General features: G+C 44.0%; 2 protein-coding genes across 6 annotated transcripts in view; both read right to left on the reverse strand.

Moving 5' to 3' along the window:
• The window catches only part of spg (dedicator of cytokinesis spg), a 31,020-nt gene extending 26,485 nt beyond the window's left edge, over positions 1-4,535 (reverse strand). For 3 of the 5 annotated variants that reach the window (XM_043427097.1, XM_043427107.1, XM_043427081.1), the window contains exons 1-4: positions 2,726-2,858; positions 1,472-1,555; positions 498-691; positions 13-161 (exon numbers count right to left, since the gene is read on the reverse strand). In XM_043427097.1, coding sequence (XP_043283032.1) covers positions 13-161; positions 498-691; positions 1,472-1,555; positions 2,726-2,771 — 473 coding nt within the window. In that variant the 5' untranslated portion in view covers positions 2,772-2,858. Of the gene's footprint in view, positions 1-12; positions 162-497; positions 692-1,471; positions 1,556-2,725; positions 2,859-4,234 lie in introns of those variants that run through there. The other 2 variants (XM_043427117.1, XM_043427089.1) reach the window with 1 other exon arrangement.
• A 1,258-nt stretch (positions 4,536-5,793) lies between these two features.
• On the reverse strand, positions 5,794-8,349 carry LOC122413503 (dihydrolipoyl dehydrogenase, mitochondrial). The gene is made up of 6 exons (XM_043423899.1): positions 8,142-8,349; positions 7,638-7,932; positions 7,178-7,544; positions 6,741-7,085; positions 6,232-6,649; positions 5,794-6,123 (listed from the first exon to the last, which is right to left on the reverse strand). The coding sequence occupies exons 1-6, from the start codon at positions 8,184-8,186 to the stop codon at positions 6,058-6,060; spliced, it is 1,536 nt and encodes a 511-aa protein (XP_043279834.1). The 5' UTR covers positions 8,187-8,349; the 3' UTR covers positions 5,794-6,057.
• Positions 8,350-10,478: the final 2,129 nt, after the last annotated feature.

The following is a 10,478-nucleotide window of genomic DNA, read 5'->3' on the forward strand; positions in this document are numbered from 1 at the left end:
TCGATTACTCACCGATTGCCCCAGTCGACCTTGTTGATGATTCGCATTTTGAGCTCCCGGGTTTGATCCGTGGTCAGAGTACCGGCCAAGAGCTGTCTCCGCCATTCGAGAAGCTCCCTCATAACTTTCCGCAGAGTGTTGAATTTGTATATTTCCCGCTCCTGTAAAAGCGTCGAAAATTATTCGTCCGAGAAGAAAAATTCTCGAGGAGCGAGCGTCGCGATCGGCCATTCTGTGTCTTCCGCGACCAATCGCCGCTCGGAACGGTCTTTCTCATGAGTAATTGGTGGACTCTCGTACCTCGACCTCTGCTCTCACCGCACTGACGCGCGTTTGCCTTTCCACCGAGATAAGCGAGACAATAACGCGAATGCTGATTCACGAGCGCGCTTGAGAGAGTCACACAAATTATTCACGACTGCTCTTTCTCATGCTCGACGTTTTTCCAATTATATACTCGATTCGAGGATCGAGCCCTCCCAAATTCTCATCCTTACCACGTAGAGCCTCTTCCAGATGCAGCCCCATTCTCGCAGCACGAGGGTGACTTCCCGGACGACCGGATCTTCCAGGGGTATGACCGACTCGAAGAGGCCTTCGTTGTCGATCTTACAGGGCTTCAGATGTACGTACGAGCTGGGAAATATCCCTTTGACCGCACGATTCTTCGTGGTGAAGCCTCTGTACCAGCCTGAAAGGACAAAATACCTTAATCGTACCGCATTTTGAATGGATGTGTATTGAAAATCGTGCCTCGATTAAGGTATTACTGGATGGATAGCCCAGCCGATAAATTGTACCTGATCGGAATTTCTGTACTTCGTGATGCAATAAAAATCTGAAAAAATTCAGCAACATTTGGAAAGTTATGCACTACAATTATCAATAATAATATTGCCCAAAAGTTATTAATAAATTGTTTAATTAAATAATTTTTTAACAATTTTACAGTAAACCCTTGGTTTTTTTTTACGAATCGAATGTGCGCATTTTTCTGAATGCTCATGATTTTTTTCAGAATTTTCATGGATTTTTGAAATTCTCTTTTTTAAATTTTTTAAGTGGCTCCATTTGTACATTTTTGATCCAGTAACCTTGAGACTTTTCAAAACCGATGGTAAATATGTCTTCTAAAACATATCTAAAATTCAAATTTTTTAAAATTTTTTCAATCAATTTCAAAAATCGACGAAAATTCTGAAAAAATTCATGAACATTCGGAAAAATACACACATTTGATTCGTAAAAAAAAAAACAATAGGTCACCGCAAAATTATTGAACAATTAATTGTTTAAACAATTTGTTATTAACTTTTGGGCAATATTGATAATTGTTGTTCATAGCTTTCCAAATGTTGTTGAATTTTTTCAGATTTTTATTGCATCGCGAAGTACGGAAATACCAATCAGATACAATTTTTGGTCGAGCTATCCATCCAGTTATATACCTTAATCGTCGATTTGAAAGTACCTGCGCATTCTTCCAAGATCTGTACAGTCTCGCCGATCTCGAGTGGCAATCCATAGCGCGTGTCTCCTCTCCAATTGTACACCGCTGCAATAAAACGAAAGATCCCTTAAATTTTTTACTACTCCGTTGTGCCAGGCGAGGAAAAAAAACTGCATAATCACGGGTTTACGGAGCCCGTGACGCGCGACGTCTTTTTTATCAACATCGCCAGGAAACGCGCTCGAGAGTGGAAATCATTTGAGAAATGATGCGATTGAACATATTTTTTCTATGACTCGTTCGCAACATTTTTTCATGCAAGCTTCATAGAAGAGTCGCGGCGAAGGGGCAGAGGAGGAGGAGGGAAGGAATCTCGGACGGATAAGAACTCGCCGCGGGTGAACCGGATGCGTGTGGCGACGATGTGCGTATGACACGGACTTCCGGTCGCCTCGGCGAATACCGCTGCGAGATGAACGGGGGCGGGAGGAAGCGGCAGCAGCACGGAGGGAGGGGGAGACCGAACGCGAGATGCATTTGAATGAGGATTAACGCCCGCAGCGCCGCCATTGTCGCTCATACCTCGTCGCGCTTCTCTCGCGTACGAGCGAGTACCACGCGCGTACGCATTTCTCCTGTTTGTCAAATCTTTTGTCTCCCTCTGACCAGATTCTCGCTCGCTGGTTAAGCTTGTTTTTTTTTCCCCCCAACAACGCAGCCCCAGCGGGAATCGAACGGTGAGAAAAACACTCATTTCGCTTGAAACTTGGGGCTAGACGGAGCTTTCTAATGTGACAGGATTTCTCGTTCTTTGTTAAACTTTTACGTAAACGGCGACAGAAAAGCAATGGATTAATGTAGAGCATCGATAGGAGCTCTCGGAAGAAAATACTGAAAAAAAAAGACGGCGTTACGGATTTTCGACGCGCACGGAGAACAATGGAAGATTAAGGACGAGGGAAAAGCGTAGAAAACGTGTGCTGCTGTATACATATATCAGAGTCTACAGCGGACGGTGCGTGGCGCAACCTCAGCTTTCCCGCAACATTTCCCTGAAATCGATTTAACGGTCTCAGCCGCTCGTTACCCTCGGGAAATATTTTATTTCCCCCGTCCTCTCGCTGCGGGGTTTTCGAACAGTATTTTCAAGACAACGCGGCCCACAGGAAAGTAAATAGAAAAAAGGGGCGTCACTGCGATTCTCAACGGCCAGCAAATCGCGACCACACAAAAGAAATTTATGCCAGACTTTCGCTACCAACAACGAACGATTACATTTTTCACTCTTTCTTCGACCCGGGACTCGAGAAGGCCACCGCATTGGAGAGATCGCTGCTCTGGTGCAACGGAAATCCGCGATAACGATAATCGACGCTCGCAGTCTCGAGTGCGACACTGCTCGCCTCGCCGCCTTCTCTGACTCCCCCCCACCAACTCCGCCGTTCCTCTAACGTTTATCATCCCTTACCTCTCTACCGGTAAAACAGAGCATACGATTTCGGGATAATCTCGCACGATTGCATTTGACCTGACGAGTACTGAGAAAAAAGCATCGTGTTGATTCACCGATCGAATTTATTATCATAATATATCGACGCTTCGCATACGCCGACTGGCACAGTCATATTGAACTCGAAAAAGGTAAGCACATCATGCGCATAAAACGAGGAAAAAAATCGTTCGTTAATCTTCTGACGGGACGACGAAAAAGTATTGACTTGTTGAATGACAATGATGCGGTATATCCGCATAGTGAAGAAACTAAAATTGTCGCGGCAGGGTCAAAGCATGTCGGGAACGAAGCGGCTCGAGCACGTGGATCGTATAATTCAATTATTGAGAGGTTATGAACGCGCGAGGCTGTTGTATCGGTCCTTGAAATCGATTTCTCATGCGATCATAATTATCGGCTTCTTGAGCTAACCAATCATCGCATTTCGAATTCACGGAGTTTACGAGTCAATCGTATTTTCGTTTCGAAGGAAAACCGATAGCTCCGCAAACGGGATGAGCAAAAGCAAAGCAAATTCGACTCGATTGTACCTCAGACGACACGAAAACGAGAGAGTTTACGAGTGAAAGAAAGCCTGATGCTGATTCGATTATTCCATGATTATATAGCCCGGGATAAGCTGCTCCTTGCGCTGGCTGGCTGAGCGCTCGCGAGAATTTATTTAAACCTAATTGCGAGTTGGTCCGACCGAGCGCTCGACTTATCGAGCCGAACGAGTGGGGGAAGTCGGAGTTTATAAAGGGGGAAAGCAGCGGCCCTTTGGGACTCGCTCTCTCGTATGGACGACGATCGATCCATGAATGAAACGTACGCGCACAGAGACCAGGAGAGATACACAATGAGAGAAGGAGCGTGCGCACGAGGTACTCGCTATAGCCTTTCTGCTGCGTTCACTCTCCGAGAGAGGAGATGCCAGAGACCGACACAGGCGCAACATCTCCGCGTCATTTGCCTCGAGTATTAAACACACTTTCTTGAAACAACAAAAACAAACCGGCCAACGGAGCGGATGAGTTGTCGACCAAGTTGGAAAATGATCTTGAACCGTTTCAACGAAAGGAAGAAACATTCGTCGCCGCGAGGCCGACCGCACACGACTTTGACAGTTCCAAAAGCGTACGCGCGCGCGCGCGCGCTCAACGATATCCTCGGAACGCTGGAGCGTACGCGCTGCCGAACGGTTGCGAAGGAAAAAAAATATAATACGTCACACGCACCATCGTCGAAGATTAAGTACGAGTGTAACGAAGGAATGTACAGGGGGGACTCACCGACGCAGTACTTGGTCGTTTTCGTCGTCGTCCACATGACGTTCGCACCGAACCTCGCGAGACCGATGTCAAAATATCAGCCTACATGCCTGAGTTCTTCGTCGCGATACTTATTGACGAAAAAGCGTCCAGGCTTTAATTTCGGAAAAACACAAACATTGGGTGTGTGCCGACGTGCGGTGCCGCTACTGCTGCTGCTCGCTCGTTTGCTGTTCTGCTCAGGCTACTGCACCGAGAACCGAGAATCCCACTTTGCTTCGTACTATCCCACACTGGGCTCGAGTCTCACTGGGGCCCCGTGGAGCGGCGTTGTCGTTTCCAAACGGCGACGAACGACCGACCGAACCCCCTCACCCCCGCTCCCCGACGCCCCCACTCTCTCCGTGATTCTCCGCACGAACACCACGATGCCCGACAATGACGAATCGACGTATCCGATGTGTACCGGCAACGATGCGTCTTCGGTCCTCCCTGCGTCACGTGGTCAGCTTCACGAGCCACGAGAGTCCTCAAAAACTCTTCCTTATCATCGCGCCGTTATACTCTCTTTCTACCATACCTACGATCGTCTTTTGTACAACATTGTGGCACAAACGCGAAATATCTATAGCGATACTATTTTTTTTTGTAGCGCAAATAAGGGCTCTCCGAACGCGCCTAACATATATCGAGCAAGTCTTTCCCTCCTGCTGCAGTAGAGCTGCAGAGGGGGTAAGAACCCCTACGCCGCTGAGCTGCTATCGAGCGAATTGTAGGAAGGAATCTACGTATATATTGTTGTTTATGTGAGAAGATCAACTTCTTGGGGGTAGTTTGTAGAATTCGGTAATGGGTTTTATAAAAAAATGGATTATTCAATGACCGTTGAGCAAGCTGGGGAAAAAAATGTTAAGAAAGTTTCGATAAAGAACGGAGTGAGAACACGGATCGGAGAAAATAGGTGACGGTGCACGTCGCTTTGTTAGACCAATTGTGCCTGGGGATAAGACTCTACCGGTCTCAATGAATTCTACACAAATTAAATATTAATTTTCTACAACAGGTTCTATAGACCGCGAGATATTTCGAAAAAACACCGAGAGTCTGAATATAAAATACAGTCGAAATATGATAAAAAATCGTTACAAGTCGCTCGAAAAAAAGTCATAAATCTATTCTTTCCATGTCCGAAATAGTGAAAGTATTCAATATTTTTTTTCCATTTAATGGCTTTCAACTCGAAACGACGAAAACAATCGTTATTCAGGGCTAATTTCCCAGGACATGAGTTTCACGGAGCTCAGTCAATGAAAAGGAGAAGTGAGTATTACAATTAAGGTCGATGGAGAGAGAGAGAGAGAAAGGCCGAAAAAAATGAGATCTTTCACTTAATACTGTTCCGTTGTGAAAGAGCAGTTTGGAAAATAAAAAATGGCTCGAAAATCGTAATGTCTACCTGTGTACCTGGGAACTGCGGTCGGGCTCGGGTTGACTTCCTTTTTTATAACTCGATGTCAAGGTGCCATCAATTGTGGCACTTGATTATGTATTGTAAATGCTCGATACAATACGAAACTTCATTCCGGAGCATTTTAATATTTATTTTAGTTATAAATACAGATTTTTCAGAGCCAGCACGACATTTATTGGCCTCGTTCGCACGACATCGTGGACTTTCAATCTCGGACCGACTTTTATTTACAACCCTCGTTTCTCGCGCCAGGGATTTTCATTTCGGTGCGACTATTGGCGATCAAATTCGTAGACTAGGTGATTGAAGCTAAGACGTTTTTCTTTTGTTCTTTTCTGTTGCTCAACAGCGGAGGTCGAGTGTCGAGTGTCGCTTAGAAATTAATGGGCTTGCCGAAGGAGGCAGCGAGGTGAGCTTCCCTCAGAGCTTCGGAACACGTCTGCAGAAGAAAAGAAGAATGATTTCACGTTTCTGTTGAAATGCTGTTTAAATAAGTAGCGGGGAAAACGGAAAGCAAATCGATACAAAAAAAAAGAATGAAACTCACGGGATGAGCATGACAGACTCGGGCGACGTCTTCGGCGCTCGCTCCGTACTCCATCGCGAGTACGGCCTCGTTGATGAGCTCACCTGCGGCTGGTCCGATCATGTGAACACCCAAAATCTTGTCGGTTGCAGAGTCGGCAAGTACTTTGACGAAACCGTCAGTCTCGAGATTGGTTTTCGCTCGAGAATTCGCCATAAACGGAAATTTACCGACTTTGAAGTCGATGCCCTCCTTCTTGAGGTCCTCCTCGGTCTTGCCAACCCATCCAACTTCCGGATGGGTGTAAACCACACTCGGTACGCAGTTGTAATCGATGTGGACTGCTCCACCGGCGATACCCTCGACCGTTATGATTCCCTCGTCTTCCGCTTTGTGGGCCAACATAGGACCGTGGATACAATCTCCGATCGCGTAGATGCTGGAAATGAAAGTCTGATGAAATCCATCCATAGATGTTTCTCTATTATTTATAACGCCACCCATTTTGTACAGGTGGTGTCCCAACGTACTTAGGTACTACGGTCTGGAATCTGTTGTTAACCGGAACCCTCCCTTTCTCGTCACGTTCGATTCCCATCTCCTCGAGTCCTAGATTATTCGTGTACGGCCTTCGTCCGACACAGACCAGAAGCACATCGCATCCGAGGGTCTCTTTTTTGCTCGGATCTTTCGCATCCTCGATCGAAACTTGAATTTCAGAACCGCTCCTCGTTGCACCGGTTACTTTGTTACCCAGCTTGAAATTGATGCCCTGTTTGTTCAGTACCTTCTGCAGGGTTTTGCTCACTTCGCCATCGATTCCGGCACCTCCTATCGACGACATAAACTCTACAGCTGTGACTTCGGAACCAAGCCTGTTCTCCCAGACCAAATCAAATAATTAGACATGAGAGACGAAGAGCGGGGCTAGTATTTACTTAAAATAATAACCGCAGATGGTACATACCTTTGCCAAACTGATCCAAGCTCCAGTCCGATTACACCTGCTCCAATTACAATGAGTCTTTTGGGCACAGGATTGAGGGCGAGTGCTCCTGTCGACGAGACTATTTGCTTTTCGTCAATCTCAAGACCAGCAAAAGGTGTTACCTCACTGCCAGTTGCAATCACAATGTTTTTAGCGTTGATTGTTGTTTCTACACTGCCGCTTGGCCCCAAAGCGCTCACTTGATTTTTTCCAGTTATTTTACCGTGACCTTTGACCCATTCAACCTTGTTCTTTTTGAAAAGTCCGGCTATTCCACCCGTCAGAGCTTTTACTACATTATCTTTTTGCTCCAGCAGTTTTTCCAGATCGAGTTTTACATTATCCACTAATGAAGAATCCAAACGGGTCGAATAAGTATTTTTTGGCAGTCTTTCATTTATCCTAGTAACGGATCATGATTACAAATGAGTCTGCTTACCTAAAATGCCTCGATTTTTGAGATCGCCGCTGTGAGCCATGTGATAGTAATGGGAATTATTTAATAAAGATTTGGATGGAATGCAGCCAACGTTAAGACACGTTCCACCCAGGGTAGGATTCTTCTCCACGCATACTGTTTTCATGCCCAGCTGAGCAGCCTTTATAGCTGCTACGTATCCACCAGGACCAGCTCCTATGACTACTACATCCGCGTCTATGCTACTCGCGTATCTCCTTTGAGTTATCGAAAACCCGGCAGTCGTGGACCTAACTATATTCTTCACACTACCAGACTGAACAAACAAAAAATGTTCAACGGTATTTATTTCGCAGAAACAACTATTTTTTTATTCCCCATCTTCCCCTCTTTTGCTAATCGAATATGAAAAACATATTATGATTGATTATTAGAATTGACTAATAGTAACTCTTAGAGTGCTCGATATACATTGGCCATATAACCAAAATTTGTTTGTTCCCATTCGAAGGTCTCAGGACTTACCCTAACGACGGAATTCGTCACAAGATTCAACAGATTTGCTTGCATTTTGTTCTTTTATTTTCTTATTCCCCGTTGGATGATTACGAAATTTCGGGGTTATTCGCTGCGATGAAATATTAAAAAGTTAACCCACACACGACACGGGCCTAGCTGGCTGCTGCCTGCTATCGTTTCATAATCGCAATCGCACGGCTGGCACAGCGATGGTGGCACATATACTGTGTCATCTGATGTGCCAGTAGTTATCGATTTCATATTTTCGAAACAGATGACGCTACTCGTATACTTATTGACTCATGCGACAAACGTCGGTCCAAATCGAAGCGTAATCGTTTGTTGGTCACAAAATTTATGAATGTATCGCTTCGTTTGTCCGTTCATTTAACGCGTGACCATCAGTTGTTCAGTCGGTAAAAATCCTGCTGCACGTTTTATTCCGAGTAGGTTGATATTTGAAAGCAAGGAGACTATAGGTAAGGAGTGCAATCTCGGCGATCGGGCACGTCCGTAAAAGTGTCGGGAAAGAGGGTTCCTCTCGAGCGGCGCTGTTGTAGTTTCGTACGGTGGCGCATGCGCACAATGTACGCGGTATATACGCGCATGCGTTGCTGCCAGCTGACACTGTGATAATTACACTGACACAGGGGCCATTACTATTAAAATACATTAACAAATTGCAGTCATTTTTTTTATATAAATGAATAAAAAAAAATATAATTCAACAACATCAATTGATTTTTTTAAATTTCTGCTATAGTCAACGAATAATATCTATGATGGAAAAAAAAAAAATAAAACGAACGAGGATTCGAACCGCCAACTCCACGAGTATAAGCCCAACATGGAACCATCACACCACGTAAACTCTTGATATTCCAACGGCAGAAAATGCTACTGGCTTATCCGGGCCGCTTGATATGTTAAGGTTTTATAAAACAATAACTGTGGTCACAAGAGCTATAGTTATCAATCTAATTTTCAAATATTCATAAATATCATTCAAAAAAAAATTTGTAACAGAAAAAATTTTTTTCGACATGAGTATATGAACCGGCAATCTTCCGGATGCTATAGTTTTCTTAACAGCGCGACATACGAGGGGGGATCAGCTGATACTTTGAATGTGCGAAGCACAGGGTTTCACGTCGCTGGAGAATGTTATTATAATACATATTAGTACTTTCGATCACGAGCGCTCATAATTGTTGATTCAACAATTTTTTATAGGCGCAAGCTCTTTAAATCCACGATTCCGCCGCCATCAGCCGCCATGACGGTCAGTTTCACCAACGACATTGATTTTATTACTATATATATAGCCGTACCAAACGACAATGCGACGCGTAGTGGCCGTTCCTCGAACCCGGGTTGCCCGACATTTTTACGGACGTTTTTCTAACAGGCGCCCAATACGGAGATTGCACTCCTTACCTATAGTCTCCTTGTTTGAAAGAAAATATGAGTTACACGCTATTCTCATTATATTAGAGAACAAGGTGTAACCTTTATTTTTCTCAAAAAATCAAGGATGTCCGAGTAAAACGTGTAACCATTTTGCAGCTATCTCTCTCGCACTCACGCAAGCACCACGCAAGTGATAGATCACCTTAAGAGTATGGATCAGTCGACTAACCTCACTTGGAATTTTTGAAATTAAAATTCTCTGACACGGTTTGACCGATTAAAAAAAGGCTCTGTCAGCCTATGCAGAACGATGGCAAAAATCAACTGACAGAGCCTTTTTTTAATCGATCAAACTGTGCCAAAGAATTTCGATTTCGAAATTTGCAGCTATCTCTCTCACACTCACATCACAACCTCCACTTTTGTTGGTAAGGAAAGGTTAACTTTTATAAAAAGATAGCCTATTTAACCGTGAAAATTGAGTCATTAAAAGATTTTAATGACTTAAATGACTCAATTTTCACGGTTAAATAGGTTATCTTTTTATAATAGTTAACCTTTCCTTACCAACAAAAGTGGAGGTTGTGATGTATACGGATAGACATTTATTTATGTGGTGGAAATATTTTCTGGTAGAGATGTTATATGGTAGACATTTATAAAATGAATTATATTCATTTTGGTAGAATTGTTACGGGGTAGTGTTTTAATCGTGATAGAAATGTTACGGGACTTGTTTTTTGGATATACATTAATTTTGGTGGAGATGTAATTAGTAATATTGAATTTTGGTAGGGATGGAAATCTGCCGTTCATATTCGCGATATTCGCAATAATCACCATACGCAGGACTCGTGTTATTCCGATATTAATTGATGATTACCAAAGACTATATTTCATAGATTCGTTCTTACCAGACGATTCTGCGTCGAT

This window comes from Venturia canescens, chromosome 1 (genome assembly GCF_019457755.1).
Source record: "Venturia canescens isolate UGA chromosome 1, ASM1945775v1, whole genome shotgun sequence".
NCBI classification, from domain to species: Eukaryota; Metazoa; Arthropoda; class Insecta; order Hymenoptera; family Ichneumonidae; genus Venturia; species Venturia canescens.

What these genes read in the sequence shown, in the direction of transcription:
- LOC122413503 (XM_043423899.1), bottom strand. Translation starts at nt 8,186, where the DNA reads ATGCAAGCAAATCTGTTGAATCTTGTGACGAATTCCGTCGTTAGG. An exon ending in TGACGAATTCCGTCGTTAGG is followed by an intron (nt 7,933 to 8,141) that starts GTAAGTCCTGAG and finishes TTGTTTGTTCAG; the next exon opens with TCTGGTAGTGTGAAGAATAT. An exon ending in GAGTCTGTCATGCTCATCCC is followed by an intron (nt 6,124 to 6,231) that starts GTGAGTTTCATT and finishes TTTCTTCTGCAG; the next exon opens with ACGTGTTCCGAAGCTCTGAG.